General features: G+C 41.6%; 1 protein-coding gene across 1 annotated transcript in view; it reads left to right on the top strand.

The window, feature by feature from the left end:
* Positions 1-10024, top strand: part of LHCGR (luteinizing hormone/choriogonadotropin receptor) — a 71419-nt gene extending 61395 nt beyond the window's left edge. The window contains exons 10-11 of the mRNA XM_003417582.2: positions 3775-3855; positions 8875-10024. Coding sequence (XP_003417630.2) covers positions 3775-3855; positions 8875-10024 — 1231 coding nt within the window. The remainder of the gene's footprint in view (positions 1-3774; positions 3856-8874) is intronic.
* The last annotated feature ends 8445 nt before the right edge of the window (positions 10025-18469 follow it).

Here is an 18469-nt window from a genome sequence, read left to right on the forward strand (position 1 = left end):
AACTTGGTCAAGGGCTCCTGGCCCCTTCAGTCCCTGCCATCCAGGCCAACTTCACCACCATGGGGCCACTTTCAGACAAACAAGAAGAAAAAGAACTGGCCAGCTCCCTCGTGGAAAACTGCTGCCAAAGGGTCAATTCACCCTGCAGCCAAAGGGCCTCTGAGCCAATTCTGGGCTAACTGAATTAGAGCTGACTTTAGCAACTGCACGGTGGAGTACAAAACTGGGATGGCAAAGATCAATCAGCTCTAACCCTCGTCCGAGAGCACCGTTTTAAACAAGTGGGAGACTGGCCTCAATGTCTTCATCTTTAATTACAAAAAGTGACACAAAATACTGCAGAAATGTTTTGGTTTTTTACAGCTATTTCTTTTCCAGCGGAAGAGCACCTTCCATTTCAGGACACAAAGCCAGCTCCCAAACGATTATCTTTGCATAAGGGACGGGGGGCTCCTGGCTGGTTTGTCCCCCATGGGGTCCATCCTACTGATTCATTTCAATCCAGGATGGAATGGCAGGGCAGCAGGGTTCCATTCTTTCCTGTGAGTAGTGTTTTCTAGACTTTTTTTTTTTTTTTTGACTGAGATGCATAGTAAGAAATACCTTTTTTCACATCACAATCCAGTATAGATGTCACATATTTAACTGAAATATAACAAAGCCAGACTTACCTTTTTTATATGATACACGGTGACGTCTTCTTGTCTCTTTTACTCTATCTCACTGTTTGTTTTTGATGCCAGTGTTGCTGCATTCTATTGTTTTCCTGGCCCGCTGATGGGTCACAACTGGCAGTTTGAAAAACACTGCCCTAAAGGGCTGCTATTCAGCCTAAGGACACAGTCTCAACCATTTAGATAAGGTGCTGAGAGAGTGACACTGGGATGCTGCTGTCTTTGTTTGGAATCAACCAGGCACTCCTTGGAAACTCTATGGGGCAATTCTGCTCTGTCCTATAGGGTCACTATGAGTCAGAATCGGCTTGACAGCAATGGGTATGGTTTTTTGTTTTGTTTTTTTTAATCTATAATTAGTCTAAAGCCCTGGTGGCGTAGCAGTTAAGAGCTCAGGCTGCTAACCAAATAGTCGGCAGTTCAAATCCACCAGCCGCTCCTTGGAAACCATATGGGGCAGTTCTATTCTATCCTATAGGGTCACTGTGAATCAGAATTGACTGAAGGGCAACGGGTTATAATTAGTCAACGAGCATGTACCATGGACCTACTATGTGCCTCGCCTAGAGGTTCCATGGTAGCTGAGAAGACAAAGCACTCATTGTGCTCAGAATGTCCTGCGCAGTTAAACCGTAAAACTGAGCTTCGAAGAACACTAATTGAGGACTTACCATGTTTTCTTAGCACTGTGCTGAAGCCTGAAGGTACAAAAATGAGTAAGCACTGATCCCAGCCCTCACAGAGGGACAGCTGTGTGTGGGCAGCATACAAGAATACCAATATTTGAGTATAACACAGTGAATGTTATGACAGAGCTGAGAACGGCATCCTCTGGCAGCATGAAGAAGAGCTCTTAGGCGGTGGCAGGGTTTACGGAAGGCTTCCTGAGGGAGGTGACTTACTCTGGGCCTTGAACACGTAGGTTTGGCTAGATGGGTGCAGCAGAAGCATTCCAAGAAGAGTGCTGTGCTTGTGTGAAGGCACAAAGGAGAAAACAGCAGGAGGAAGTAGTTCAGAAACTGGAACAAAAACGCCTTCGTGTACATGGAGGACGATGAGCCAGGAGAGAGAGCCTGGGAGGGACGGGCTGTGCTGGGCTCTAAGTGCCAGGCCAAGGAGCTTAGAGGATGGGAAACCACTGGAGAATTTACAGCAAGGTTCCTCAGATGTGCTTTCATAGAATATAACTGACAGCAGGGTGGAGGGGGGGTTAGAGGCGAGCAAAGTTGGCGAAAGACCAATTAGGACAGCAATATTGATGCTGGTTTATAATAATGCTGATTCTGGATGTCTCCATTTTCATAGCAAAGAAGTCACACCCCTTCAGAAATCACTAGCATGTACAAAGTATATAAAAGTGACTGCCTCTGGGTAGAAAAGAAAAGGATTACAGAGGGAAAAAGGGACGGATTATGTAATTGTGGGCCAAGGAGCCCTGGTGCCACAACAGTTAAGTGCTTGGCTGCTAACCGAAAGGCTGGCGGTTCAAACCCACTCAGCAGCTCGGAGGGAGAAAGACCTGGCGATCTGTTCCCATAAAAAAAAAATAAGGATTACTGCCTAGAAAACCCTATGGGGCAGTTCTACTCTGTCACATGGGGTTGATATGAGTCAAAACTGACTCAGCTGCACCTAACAACAACAGTAATTGTGGGCCAGTTGGTATTACAGCTAGAAGGGAATGTGGTCACATGGAGGTCATCTCGATTGGAATCACAGGCTTTACTGACTCCCTCTGTATCCATAAAGCTTGAAACCTTGGGTGCCAGTAAAGACGGTGAACCTGAAGCTGGGCCAGTGGGATGTTTGTGCAAACTCTGGGTCACGCCCCTGCCCTTGTAGCTGCTGAGCCTGGATAATGCACACAGCTGCCTGGGCAGGTGGCCTCGAAGGCCTCCTTAGTATCTGCAACTAAAATTTCGACAAAGATAGAATAGACAGAACCCAGTGCTGTTCTCTGAAGGCCAAGAACTGCCACATTTCCTGTCAACTGTAAATCTGTTCACATACAAGATCTCTCTCTAAGAGCCAGTGTCGCGTGCGCACACACACACACAAGTTCATCCAAGCTTGAGGATTTACAATTTTGACCCAAAATGACAAGCTGTTTAATCTTTGAAAGCAAGTCCAGTAGGTTAAATAATTCTGATATCTCCCCCACCTTCCTGCTTTTTTACAGAGTTTTTCCTATAAAGAACTGTCTCGTGAGTACTGGAGAAGAAATACGTAGACATGTCCGTCTGAATTGCCCCATTTCTCCTTCCTCCCCAGTAAATGTTGAGGTTCTCACAGCCTTCTCTCCTTTCCCTATTCTATTCATCAATTTTCCTTTGTACCTCCCTTGGTTTCATCTGGAAATGTAAGCACAGGTCTTCTTTAATTTCCTTGACTTCCTGCCCTCCCCCCCCACTCTCCCATTCCCATCGGCTTATCTTCTTAGAGGGAAAGCTGGAGGAGTGGGGAGCACCCATTTGTATTTCAACACATAAGCAAAAAAGCATAAAATCCACCTCATAGTGACAGGTATGGAATCTTCAAATCCTCACCAAAGAGATTGCCACTCACAGTTCAAAGCCAGGAACTCAGAATAGCTATTTGTTCCTCCAGGTGGGTGGGGAGAGGAGACTGGCAAGGAGCACACCTTAATTTAATACACAGTAACGAGCATGGAAAAAGCCGTGCCCGGAGCCTACACTAAACACTTAGCATTCAGAAGCACTTTATCTGAGCTGCAAGAACTCTAACGACAATTCAGAAGGCTTGACTCTCTCCCCAGGAAGCATCTCACTTAGGGTAATGGTGCCGAGCACGACACAGGCGTAATAAACAAAAAAACCAAAAAACCAAACCCAGTGCCGTCGAGTCGATTCCAAGTCATAGCAACCCTATAGGGCAGAGTAGAACTGCCCCATAGAGTTGCCAAGGAGTGCCCGGCGGATTCGAACTGCTGACCCTTTGGTTAGCAGCCGTAGCACTTAACCACTACGCCACCAGGGTTTAATTTGGATGAACAGAAGCATAGAAAGATATGATCAGGTTTAGCTTTAAGGCCAAAAGCTCAACTGCCGCTTTATTTATTTTTTTACCTCTTTTCTTTCAGGCAGAATTTTTCATTTTCCATTTTTGAAAACTTTTCCAAACAATGCGAAAACACAGCAAGGAAACCAGATAATGAAACGCTGTAAGTATGTACATGCAAAGAAACTCAGGAAGCCACATCTCGTTCTGTAGGCACCTTACTGTCGTCAGCGCCGACAATCTTCTTTTGATAAAAGTCTCAGCTGGGAGGGCAGGGGGATGTTCGCCAAGAATTTTATAATAAGTTTAAAAATGGGAGTTTCTCTTTGCAGGTGTCATCCAGGCGATCAGGTATCTCTTTTAACTGGTAGGGGAAAAAAAAAATTATTTGAAAAATGTGCCTAAATGTTCATTCAGCAATTAAATTAAATTCTCCTTAGAAATTAAAATTTTATTTGAAGGCATTCTCCTGTCACGAAGGGCCGGTTTAAATGACAGCTTCAGTAGTAGGATTTTCACTCATCACGCGGTCAGCATTCCACATAGACCACTTGGTTAATTAATTGCAGACACAGCTTCCAGAAGTAGTCACTTTCCTTCAGAGAGACTCAGGCCGCCTTGATTGACCACTATACTCCTGCGTTTCAAACTATTCTGTTTTCATGCTATCACTAACATGTGCTGGATGGGAGCTATTTCTATCCTACTGACTGATTTTTAACATTCTTCCCGCTCTAAACGCTGGGTGCCTTGGCATTTCCACTTACCTTCAAATATAAAAGAGGACACCTCAAAAAATAATGCCCAGTGTCCCTATGCCATGTTCACTGAGATTAAGAGCTTTCATTCTCCGCCCCTCTGTGTCTCAGGCTGCAAAACCTGACGCTTCTCTAAGATACCTCTCTAATCTCTTCTACACCTTTTATTCTCTCTGTCTCTCTCTCTCTTTTTTCCTTTCAATCTCCAAATTATATGCAGGTGGCATGGTAGAAGGACTCTGGGCTTTGGGGTCCTCAGAGCTGGTATGACTCCTTGGTGGTACCATTCCTGGGGCACTGGGTGTCCCTGGACAATCACTTACCCTTGCTGAGACTTTTTCCTCATCTGCAAGGACCAGAAGAAATATCACTTGACTCTTAGGCTGTGACAGTGAAGGGGGTTGTTAAAGAAGGTAAAGGGAACTAGGGTAAGTTCCTCACCTGGCATTCTGTCTCCTTTTGCTTTTCTTTCATTTAGGTCTGATGCCATCTATCCTCCAGGGTTCCACACTCTCACCCTTTCCACTCTTCTCTCTTGACATTCTCTCAGTCAGACAGCTTTCCATCTAACTCTTGCCGCCACAAGGCTTTATTCTCTTGAGAGGAAACCATTTCTGGGTACGGTCAATGGCGGAAGCGAGGAGTGGCTTGGGAGGAGAGAGGACTTTAGCCCATCCCCAAGAATCCTCATAAGTCCCACCCCAAGCCTACCCACATGACCATACGATCTGGAGTTTGCCGTCTAACACTGCTTTAAGATAAATCCCCTCATCTCCAACAGCACCCCCAAAACGACCTAAAATTCATAGACATTCTAAGTAAAAAGAGTGTGCTTGCCATGAAAGCACGCTCTAGGATTAGCCCTCCACCTCCCACTTCCCACCAGACCACCATTCCTGAGTGTGTATAGAAATTCTAGGGCAGCCACTAAGCCTTACCTGCTCTCCCCAAGATATCACGGTCTCCTTCCTCGTTGCTATGGCTGGCCCCATTGTCTGCCTGTAGTTCCGCTTTCCCCCTCTCATTCTCCATTGGGACAGCAGCAGCAGTGCCACTAACAGTTGGAGGTGCTGAGCCCATTCATCCTTCCCAGCACAGCTCAGTACTGAAGACAGCTCCATGCTGGGCTTTGTCAACAAGCACGATGCTGCCTCAGGAGCCACCTGGGACTGGCGCAAATGTAAATCACAGCAGGTGGGTATTCGGTCTGAAGACAAATCACCAAGGAGAGAAATCGCCAGACATATGCCCAGTAGGGCAAAAAAAAAAAAAAAAAAAGAAAGGGCAAAAGGCTGGGTGGTGGAGGGGAATTGTGTTTGACCCCTCGTTGACATAAATTTATTCAGAAAGCACAGGAGCGGTTTTAAAAGTTTGGATCCATGCTTCTAACAGCAGAAATAATTTTGATACGGAGAAAGAAGTAAAGGAAATCAAGAGCAATAGTTGGAAGGTTTTTACCTGATATATATATATAAAAAAAAAAAAAAAAAGGCTATTATTTGGTATTAAGAGTCATCCAGAGAGTTTACTTAAAAAACAGATGTATCCCTGGGCTCTGTCCCTAGAGATTTTGACTCAGGGTTTGGGGTAAAGCCAAGAATCTGCATTTTAGAAGCACCCTGGGTGACTCTGGTGGGGGTGATCCAAAAACCACACTTTGAAGAGCACTGAGAGAGTGAAGAAGGGGAAAGGCCTCTGGACTAAGTATGGATCTGAAGACCTAGCGCTGCCACCGTCCCCTTTAATCTGGGTTCCCTTACCAATTAAATGAGGGGGTCAATACTAACACTAAGAAATGAGTGACCCATTTTAATAGTTCTTTATAACCACCTTATCCCTTTAAAGATAGAAAGCTATGTGTAATTATATTGATGTCCATGAGACAAAGGAATGTGCTGCTTATAAAGATATTTAACAATGAAACAGGTGAGCTTCCTAAGCAGTCTCCCGCACATAGCAGCAGGCCTTCTCTGGTTCCAAACTGGGCTCTGTGATATTCTGGCACCTTTTTGGAGTTCCAGGTCATAGATTTGTTGTTTGTTTTTTAAATCTGTGCCTTCCACTTCAATAATTGTTTTGGTCAGATGTGTATTTCATTCACTCACTATAGTAGGTACACACTTCCTAATAAACAACATGTGCGGTTAAGGTTTGAGAAAAAAAAACCTCATTGCTGTCAAGTCGATTCCAATTCATGGCAACCCTATAGGACAAAGTAGAACTGCCCTATAAGGTTTCCAAGGAACAGCTGGTGGGTTCAAACTGCCGATCTTTTAGTTAGCAGTCCATCTCTTAACCACTGTGCCACCAAGGCTCCTGAACTTTGAGAGTAGAGGAAAATACCCTTTTAATGTGTGAGGAACCCTAAAGTGAAATACATATTTGTAATAGCCTTGGCAGGAAAATCAAATCCATTTCTCCAGACTCCGAGATTATATTAGCAGACTGTGGGCAAAGAGAAAGCTTGCTGACCTTACATGCTTCGGGCTGAGTATTCTCACCGTCCCTGGACCCTCTCATTTCTCTCAGAGGCAGGTCATCCTTAGCACCTAATTTACATTTATCCATTCCACAAACATTTATTGAATGGACACTCTGAGCCAAAAACTGTGTGAGGTACTGGGATTTCAGAAATGAAGAAGAACCCGTTCTCTGCCTTCAAGAAGCTAATAGACTCTTAAAGAAGGGCAACCTGGATCATCACGTGTTGCTAAGACTGTTAAAGAAGGGAGACCTGGATCGTCACGTGTTACAAAGCAGTTTGATAACTGCAGTGGACTAAGTGCAACCCTGGCACAGAGGAGGGGTGGTAAACTCCCTGGAGGAGGAGAATCAAGGAAGCCTTCCCAATGGATGAGAAAAGGAAGGAAACTCCAAGCAGAGGAAACAACACGTGCAAAGGCAGAGAGAAGTAAAGACCAGGCTTATTCAGAGAACCACGAGGCATTTCATGTGACCAAAGGGAAGGCTGCACAGGAGATTTGCAAGAGATAATATGAATTGCTAACATGTATTGAATACTTAATATCTGTCGGGCACTATTCTAAATATTCTCCATGCAGTACACATTTAGTCCTTAGCACAATCCTACAAGGGAGATATGATTGTTATCCCTATTTGGCAAATGAAGAACGTGAAGCATGGAGATGTCATATAGTCTCCAGGGTTGGCACAACCTGTAAGCAGCTGAGCCAGGACCGGAACCCAAGCACTATGGATCCAGAGCACGTGCACTGAATTTTGAGGCTTTGCTGCTGGAGTCCCTGGAGGGTGCACATGGCTAACATGCTAACCGAAAGGCTGGAGGTTCTAGTCCACCCAGAGGTGCCTCGGAAGAAAGGACTGGCAATCTACTTCTGAATAATCAGCTGCTGAAAACCCCATGGAGCACAGTTCTATTCTGACACGCTCAGGGTCACCGTGAGTTGGAATCGACTCAATGACAGCTGGTTAAGTACTTCTTAGAGATGAGACTGGAGTAGGCAGAGGCCAGAGGGAGGCAGACGGTGGAGATTACCATAAGGAGTCTCAAACCTAGGAAAGGTTTGACATGGGTCAATGGAATTAAGAGATTTATGCTTAGGAAAGAGCACTCCAGGAGGAAGGTACAGGACAGGCTGGGGAGACTGCTGCAAATGGAGGAAGGATGCCAGGAACAAAACATAATGTTCCGTAGGAGAGGATGAAAACCTGAACTTGAGCAGTAGCAGCAGGGTTGCGGGCAGGGGCGGCAAGAGAGGAGCTGTCCCTTCTCTAGGGATGGAGTCCCTCTTCAGCCCACCCCCTCTCTTTGACTCACACCCCTCAGGAGTATCTACTTTCACTATTTCTCCCTACTGTCCCTGACTATAACCTTCTTCCTCTTCTCCCATGTTTCCACTAATCTGTCCTTGATTTCTCATTATCTGCTGGGCTGATTACCCAAGGCCTTCACTGCAAACCACTTCACCAGTAGCTGACAATTTTCAACAAGGCTCAAATTACAATCTCATTTGTGTTCTACTACAGACAAACAACTCGGTAGCAGTTTGCTTGGCAACTAAATGAGATGAATAGCTAAGAAAAATGCCAAGAAAGGATTCTTTTGGATTTAGCAAGCATATATTGTGCCTCTAAATTTGTTTTCCAAAGAAAATCATCATCTGTAAACAGCTTCATTAAGTCTTTACATCAATGTGTAAAATCTATTTAAAAAAAAAAAAGTCTAAATGGCTTTTCGTTCCCTTCTTAAGGAACTCCAACATCAATTCAGTTCTCAAATAATTCAACAAATAAACGTAAGGCTGCGACTGTTGTGGTTTTGTTTCCTTTTGTTTCTTAGGCCTTAAAAAAAAAAAACCACTACAGATGATTCTTGAATTTTGTAATACTCAGAATCATAGAAAACCTCTTGTTGACGCTGAACCGAAATCTTCTTCTTACAGTTACTCTGCCATTTTTGAGGATGAACTGAGTGTCTGGGATTATGACTATGGTTTCTGCTCACCTAAGACTCTGCAGTGTGCTCCTGAACCGGACGCTTTTAATCCCTGCGAAGACATCATGGGCTATGACTTCCTCAGGGTCCTGATTTGGCTGATTAACATCCTAGCCATCACGGGAAACATGACCGTCCTCTTTGTCCTCCTGACCAGCCGTTACAAACTGACGGTGCCCCGTTTTCTCATGTGCAATCTCTCCTTTGCAGACTTTTGTATGGGACTCTACCTGCTGCTCATTGCCTCCGTTGATTCCCAAACCAAAGGCCAGTACTACAACCACGCCATCGACTGGCAGACAGGGAGTGGGTGTAGCGCGGCTGGCTTTTTCACTGTATTTGCAAGTGAACTTTCTGTCTACACCCTCACCGTCATCACGCTAGAAAGATGGCACACCATCACCTATGCTATTCAGCTGGATCAGAAGCTGCGATTAAGACACGCCATTCCAATTATGCTTGGAGGGTGGCTCTTTTCGACTCTGATTGCTGTGTTGCCCCTTGTGGGTGTCAGCAATTACATGAAAGTCAGCATTTGTCTCCCGATGGATGTGGAAAGCACCCTCTCACAGATCTACATATTAACCATCCTGATACTCAACGTGGTGGCCTTCATCATCATTTGTGCTTGCTACATTAAAATTTATTTTGCCGTTCAAAATCCAGAGCTGATGGCTACCAACAAAGATACAAAGATTGCTAAGAAAATGGCAATCCTCATCTTCACCAACTTCACCTGCATGGCACCCATCTCTTTTTTTGCCATCTCAGCTGCCTTCAAAGTGCCCCTGATCACAGTAACCAACTCCAAAGTTTTACTGGTTCTTTTTTACCCTGTCAATTCTTGTGCCAATCCATTTCTGTACGCAATTTTCACAAAGGCATTCCGAAGAGATTTCTTCCTTTTGCTGAGCAAATTTGGCTGCTGTCAAGGTCGGGCTGAGTTTTATAGAAGAAAGGATATTTCAGCTTATACCTCTAACTGCAAAAATGGTTTCCCTGGATCCAACAAGCCTCCCCAGTCCACCCTGAAGTTGTCCGCACTGAACGGTCAATACGCAGCTAGCCTAGAGAAGACCTGCTGCAATGAGTGTTAACTGTTCTACCAGTAATCACATTACTCAGTTGTACCTATACCTGTGTCAAATTACCTGTGCCAGTAATTTTAACATAAAGAATGGATTTTAGGAAATTAATTATTTTCAGGCACATTCAGCAAAAAGGAACCTCTCTGTGCCTAGCTCAAAGTGTGATCCATGGGCCACTGCCAGTCCAAAAACTGTTTTCAATGGTACATGATGACACAAAATAAAGAAGCTGATAGGGTTTAGGAAATCTTATACCAGTTTTGGCAGAGTTATTTTATGTCTGTTGAATCTAATTTCAAAAATTGGGGTGGTATTTTGCATGTCTTTGGTTTTATCTCATTCCATTTTGTTGTAATTACCTATTGCATTTTACAAAAGTATGAGTCCGTAACAGATAAGAAATTAAAAAAAAAAAAGAATTGGTCCTTCTCCTCAGACGGTATGAGAAACACACTCTAGAGATGCACTGTCCAATCTGGCAGCCACTAGCCACGTGTGGCTAAACTTAATTAAAATTAAATAAAATTTAAAATACAATTTCTCAATTGCACTAGCCATATTTCAACTGCTCGACAGCCACAAGTGCTCAGAGGTTACTGAATTTGAAAACATATACAGAGAACAGTTTCATCACCGCAGAAAGTTCTAATTAGGTAGCAGTGTTTTAGACCCTTTCATCTGTCCCATCTAGATCATACTTATTTGATATTTGATGTAAACATAAGCATCTGAAGGCACATTTCAGCCCACTTGCTTAGTTCAGTGTTTAGCCTCTAAAGAGCAATGAAACATTAAGTTCTGGATTGTAAGCTCCTTGCAGGTTGAGACCATATCTGTTTTGTTTCCCTGTCTCTTAGGCCAGGATGTTGGTAACAGTATGCAATAAATGTGTGAATTGCATTGAAGTTAATGAAATCTATAAGAGAAAAAATGTGCTTTCTTTCTAGGGCTCCATCTTTTCATTGAGCAAAAAGAAAATATTTAAAGATACTACAACTTTTGTCATTTTCATCTTTTGGTAGGTATAGAAAAATACATCCAAAATAAAAAGTATTTTTATTTATTAGCATTGATTCTTATAGGACAATGACAATATGGTTTCAATTGCAGTGTTCTTTGTATGTGCCTTTGACTTTTTAAAAGTAACTTTTATTAAGAAGTCATTATATGCCAAACATTTTGACAAATATTTTATTTAACCCATTTAATCTTCACAAAACTCAGTAATGTAGACATTATTCAAATCTTACAGCGGAGGACTGTCTGATTCAAAATGGCCAATACCAGTCCATTTCAGCTCACCAATACCTAGGATATTAATCTTCAAGTGTTCCATTTCATTTTTGATGACTTCCAATTTTCCTTGAAAATGGATCTCAAAAGACTCTGAAATTTGCTCTTGAATGGAGAGTAGCCAAATCAGACGGAAAAATGAAGTAAAATATCTGAACAAAAGAATTCCAAAGGTGGCTCTAGAAGACAAAGTAAAGTATTATAATGAAATGTGCGAAGACCTGGAGTTAGAAAATCAAAAGGGAAGAACATGCTTGGCATTTCTCAAGCTGAAAGAACTGAAGAAAACGTTCAACGCTCAAGTTGCAATACTGAAGGATCTTATGGGCAAAAACTTGAATGAGCCAGGAAGCATCAAAAGAAAACGGAAGGTTATATCCTAGTGTGGTCAGTATCGTCTGGGGTCTTAAATTCTTGCGAGTGGCCATCTAAGATACAACTATTGGTCTCTACTCATCCAGAGCAAAAGAGAAAAAAGGAAACCAAAGACTCAAAGAGAAACTAGTCTACAGGGTGAATAGTCTACATGAACCATGGCCTCATCTACCCTGAGACCAGAAGCACTAGATGGTGCCTGGCTACCACTACCGACAGTTTTAATTAGGGCCACAATAGATGGACCCTGATAAAGAAATATAGAATGGGATAAAAATCTGCAACAAAACTTCAAATTCCTAAAAAAAAAAAAAAAGACCTACTGGACTGGTTAAGACTGGAGAGACTATTGCCCTGAGATACTGTTCAAGCCTTGAACCAAAACTAACCTGAGGTCCACATTGTAGCTAAATAACAAACTGGTTAACAAAATAATAATTAGCACCCATAAGTACTGTGTGCCTTTAAAAAATCATCTATATGGGACCAAATGGTCAACGATTAGTTTAAAACAAAGATGAGAATGTAAGGGGGCAGGGAAACCAGATTAATGGAAACACAACATCCAGAACAGAAATAATGAGAATGTTCATGCGCTGTTAAAAATGTACCAATATCACTGAACAACTTGTATAGAAATTGTTAAATGGTAACTTAACTTACCAAAAAAACAATATTAAAAAAAAAAAAAAAGATGATGATGATGGAAGGAATACGTAGTTACTGTACCAAAAAGAATCAGTAGACATCCACCCATTTCAGGAGATAGCATATGGTCAGGAACTGATGATACTGAAGGAAGAGGTCTAAGCTACACTGAAGGTACTGACAAAAAACAAGGCTCCAGGAATTGACGGAATACCAACTGAGATGCTTCAACAAACAAATGTGATGCTGGAAGCACTCATTTGTCTATGTCAAGAAATTTGGAAGACAGCTACCTGGCCAACCAACTGGAAAAGATCCACACTAGTGCCCATTCCAAACAAAGGTGATCCAAGGGGATGTGGAAATTATAGAACAATAGCATTAGTAGCAAATGCAAATATTTGCTGAAGAGAATTCAAAAATGCCTGCAGCCACACCTCAACAGGGAGCTGCTAGAAATTCAAGCCAGGTTCAGAAGATGATGTGGAACAAGAGGTATCATTGCTGATGTCAGATGGATCTTGACTGAAAGCAGAGAACACCAGAAAGATGTTTACTTGTATTTTAATGACTCCAAAATAGCATTAAACTGTGTGGATCATTGAAAATTATGGGTAACATTGCAAAGAATGGGAATTCTAGAACACTGCCTTGTACTCATGTGATACCTGTACTTAGAGCAAGAGGCAGTCATTCCAACAAAATAAGGGGATACTATGTGGTTAAAACTTGGAAAAGGTGTGCACCAGTATTGTATCCTTTGACCACACTTACTCGATCCGTATGCTGAGTAAATAAGCTGAGAAGCTGGATTTTATGAAGAATGTGGCATCAGGATTGGAGAAAGACTCATTAACCTCCAATATGTAGATGACACAACCTTGCTTGCCAAAAGTGAAGAAGACTTGAAGCACTTATTGGTGAAGATCAAAGACTACAGCCTTCGGTATGGACTACACCTCAACATAAAGAAAAAAATCCTCACAACTGGACCAATAGGTAACATCATGATAAACAGAGAAAACATTGAAGTTGTCAAGGTTTTCATTTTACATGGATCCACAATCAACAGCCATAGAAGCAGCTGTCAAGAAATCAAAGGATGTACTGCACTGGGCAAATCTGCTACAAAAGACCTCTTAAAGTGTTAAAAGGCAAAGATGTCACTTTGAGGACTAAGGTATGCCTGACCCAAGCTATGGTCTTTTCAGTCACCTCATATGCATGCAAAAAGTGGACAATGAAATAAGGAAGATCAAAGAAAGAATTGATGTATTTAATTATGGTGATGGCAAAGAATATTAAATATACTATGGACTGCCAGAAGAACAAATCTGTCTTGAAAGAAGTACAGCCAGAATGCTCCTTAGAAGCGAGGATGCTGAGACTTTGTCTCGCTTACTTTGAACATATTATCAGGAGGGATCAATCCCTGGAGAAAGACATCATGCTTGGTAAAGTAAAGGGTCAGTGAAAAAAGAGAAGACCCTAAATGAGATGGACTGACACAGTGGCTGCAATGATGAGCTCAAACATACCTACTTATTGTGAGTATAGCACAGTCCTGAGCAATGTTTCGTTCTCTTATACATAAGGTGGCTATGAGTTGGAACCAACTCGAGGGCACCTAACAGTAACAACATAATAGAGGAACATGTATTATAATTGCCCATGTTCTCAAAACTAATAAAAGATTCAACAAATAGAATTCAGACACAAGACTCTGTGATTCAAGACCTCTTAATCACTGTGTTTTACTGCTCCCACATTGGTAAATCATTGTCATCCAAATGTTCAACGTGTGTTCAAAGTTCCTTAAATTGCTCTCATTTTATTATGAAAAATTCAAATGTACAGATAAATTGGAAGGATTGTATGGCAAACACCCATAAACTCACCACTTATATTCAACAATTAATATTATATTGGCTTTATTACATATCTATCCCTTGTTTATCCACCTATCAACTTTTTTTTATGCATCTCAAAGTAAGTTGCATACATCAGTACTTATCAGCCCTAAATACTTCAGCATGCTTATAATTAACCAAAGTTCAATATTTGTTTACCTTTTGTTAGGTAAAATTTACATATGGTGAAATGCACAAATCTTAATATTCAGTGAGTTGTGAGAAATTCATATCCCCGTAAATCCAAACCCCTATCAAGACATAAAACATCATCATCCCAGAAAGTTCCTTCATGTCTATGCTCAGCCAGTCCCTCACTCCCATCCCTAGAGGTAATCATGGTTCTGGTTTTTCTCCCCATAGATTGGTTTTGCCTGTTCTAGAAATCACATAAATGGAATCATACACTACATTTTTTTGTATAAGGTTTCTTTGATGCAATGTTTTTGCTATTCATACAAATTGTTGCTTGAATCACTAGTTCATCTCTTCCTTGCTGAGCAGTATTCCATTGTATGAATATGCCACTATTTTCCATTCTCCTACTGATGGAGATGTGGGCTAGTGCCATTTTTGGCTCTCTTTGATGTTTTATTAAGTAAATGTGTAGTCATAAGTACACTCTCTACATATCCAGTCCTCTTTCAATCCTTACTCCAAAGGTATTATAAAAGGTAATAAACTTTAAAAAATCTCTTCTCTGGAATGCGTTTTTCACATTTCTGACTTTTCTACTACATAACTAGTTACTTGTCTTTATTCAGATACAGTCCTCTCCCTTGTAAGCTAGCTTCTAGAATCTCTCAGGGATATGACAGAATAATAATTAACCGTGTTGCTATATACATACACAATAAACTTTTGGACTGATTCACAAATCCCAGAACCAAGACAACAAAATAAGCAAAAAAAGCAGAAAGTAAAACAAAGTAAAAAATACCTATTCTTGTGGAGAAACTTTACTTAAAACATACTCTTAAGTAGTGTTAAAGCCTAAGTTAGCTGTATGTCCACTTTGAAAGTAACTTTCTTGACCTTTTGCACAAATACTGGTCTTTATTGTCGACATTATAACCTGTCTTTTAACGCATGGAGTGGTATTTTACTGTCTCCCCCATTCTTACTCCCATAGCCCTTCACTCGCTCAGACCTACCAGCTTTCCCTTTGTATTGTCTTCCACATCTGTTCTTTACTTTGCATTCCTACCGCCACACCCACATCTCAGGCCATTTTCCCCTTGTCCTTGGATTGTTGTCCTATCGCCCTAGTTCCTCTCCATGTCCAGTGTTTCCCATGTCCACACTGTCATACCCACCACCACTAATCAATCTTTCTAGAATCCCACTTCACCTCATTGCATACGTGCACAAAAATCCTGAGCAGCCTATCAGTACCTATGAAGTTAAGTTTTAGCTCTTACCTAACGTTCCAAGAGCTCCAGAGGCCATCCTTGAATCTTCTCCCTTTGTCTCCTGCAGTTTTTCTATGGAACAAATTGCTCTTTTCCCCAGCCATGCTGTCTGCCGCTCCGTACTGGTGCCCATGCCATTCTTACACATGGAACACCTTCCTTACTGTCCTCCTCCCTGCATCTGTTAGGGCCCAACTACAGGTTGATCTTTATCAAGCCCTCCTTAAGCCACCACCTGCTTAACCCACTGTCTTAGTCATCTAGTGCTGCTATAACAGAAATACCACAAGTGGATGGCTTTAACACAGAGAAATTTATTTCCTCCCAGTAAAGTAGGCTAGAAGGCCAAATTCAGGGCATCAGCTCCAGGGGAAGGTTTTCTGACTCTGTCGGCTCTGGAGGAAGGTCCTTCTCTCATCATCAATCTTCCCCTGGACCAGGGGCTTCTCTGCGAAGAAACCCCAGATCCAAAGAACATGCTCTGCTCCCGGCACTGCTTTCTTGGTGGTATCAGGTCCCCCTGTCTCTCTCCTCACTTTTCTCTTTTATATCCCCTGAAGAAATTGGCTCAGGACACAATCCAATCTTATAGATTGAGTCCTGCCTCACTGACATAACTGCTCCCTATCCCCCCTTGTTAACATCACAGAGGCAGGATTTATAACACATAGTTACAAATCACATAGTTAAAATCACATCAGATGACAAAATGGCGGGCAGTCACACAATACTGGGAACCATGGCCGAGCCAAATTGATACACATGATTTTGGGGGACACAATTCAATCCATGACATCCACTATAATCAAGATACCGCCAACCCTTTGGGGGAAATAAAACAAAACAAACAAAAAAAAAAAACCCATTACCTTCTAGTCGATTCCGACTCATAGTGACCCTATAGGACAGAGTAGAACTGCCCCACAGGGTTTCAAAGGAGCACTTGGTAGATTTGAACTGCTGAACTTCTGGTTAGGAGCCATAGCTCGTAACCACTATGCCGCCAGCGTTTCCTTTGGGAAATAAAGTGGGGCATGAAGAGTAAATACGTAATCCATGGTGGTCTTTCTTTGGACTTCTTTAGCACTTGTCATCTGTACCACTCATCTGTGTTTTAGCTTACATAGCTGGGCATTATTACTTCTGTAGGTACATCTCTTATTTCACCTAACTGAATTATAAATGCCTTTAGTGATACACTTGTCTCTTTTACTTCTTTGTTTCTCCTACTATATCTATCCTAGGATGGATTACTCAAAATGCACTACCAGTAAGCAAGGTACACACAGGTTTACTTGTGTTTACTTACTAACCTGTAGTGCACAATTTCACCTGTTTTTCATCATATCAAAGATGTGGTGAAACCCACGTGAAAATGTGCACTACAGATTGGTACGTAAACACAATGAAGCCTGTGTATACCTTGCTTACTGGTTAATCCACTCCTGATGGTAAGTATTCAATAATTTTTTATAGCTGATAAACTTTTCTAACTAAAATATAAAATGGCCCTTATTAAGAATTTCCCTTATGAGATGATCCCATAGAAAAGGTTTGTATTCTTACACTGTATAATCTTTTGTATGTAAATCATAAAAACATCAAATACTCAAGAAATTTGTATTTTGTATTTCTTTTACCATGTTTGATATTATCACTGGTAGGTTGCAAAATGGTGAAAAAGGGCTAATCAATTTGGAATAATTCATCTCAACTTAATATTTTTTAAAGGCATTGATATATTATCCTTCATTCATGGCATCTGCTATAGACAGCCTGGTTTTAGTTTCCTAAAAAAGGTAGTAAGTCCATGTGTAAATTTAGAATCTCACAGTCACAAAGATTTCAACATGTTTTCATAATTAGAAATAATATTTTCTTCTAAATATATAATATTTTAATTAATATACTTTCTTTTTCCTTAAGAGTTATCACCATGGGCTTCCTACGTGTAATTTAGATTTCTAGTTGTAAATCACAAAAGTTCCCACCTGGCTCAGTGTGTGTTTACATGAAAAACAGCATGATATTAACCTACTAACATGAGTCAAAACAAAATACTCCACTAAATTCCCCCGCTCAACACACCAATTAATTGTTGCTGTTTACTCTGTAAAGTTATTAGTTTTCCTACACAACTTAAACTACTGAAAATTAGTACCTCTGCTAGAATTGAAGTCTCACTGCCCTAGGGAGTACAATTATTTACACATATTATATTACAGACCTAGGTGTTCTTCATACTGAATAAAATAGGTGTTATGGATTGAATTGTGTTCCCCCAAAATATATAATGGAATCTGTGGGCAAAGAGATGCGGCAGTGTGCTTTGGTAAAGGTTGTTGTTGTTGCTGTCAGGTACTGTCAAGTCAGTTGTGACTCATAGCAACCCTATGTACAACAGAATGAAACACTGCCCAGTCCTGTGCCACCCTCACAATCATTGCTGTTTCAGCCTATTGTTGCAGCCACTGTGTCAATCCTTCTCATTGAGCGTCTTCCTCTTTTTTGCTGACCCTCAACTTTACCAAGCATGATATCCTTCTCCAGGGACTGATCCCTCCTGATTACATGTCCAAAGTATGTGAGACTAGTCTCGCCATCCATGCTTCTAAGGAACATTCTGATTGTACACCTTCCAAGACAGATTTGTTTGTTCTTTTAGCAGTCCATGGTATATTCGGTATTCTCTGCCAACACCACCATCAATTCTTCTCCCATCTTTCTTATTCACTGTCCAGCTTTTGCATGCATACGACGTGGCTGAAAACAACCATGGCTTGGGTCAGGCACACCTTAGTCTTCGAGGTGACATC

Source organism: Loxodonta africana, chromosome 26 (assembly GCF_030014295.1).
Source record: "Loxodonta africana isolate mLoxAfr1 chromosome 26, mLoxAfr1.hap2, whole genome shotgun sequence".
Lineage (NCBI taxonomy): Eukaryota > Metazoa > Chordata > Mammalia > Proboscidea > Elephantidae > Loxodonta > Loxodonta africana.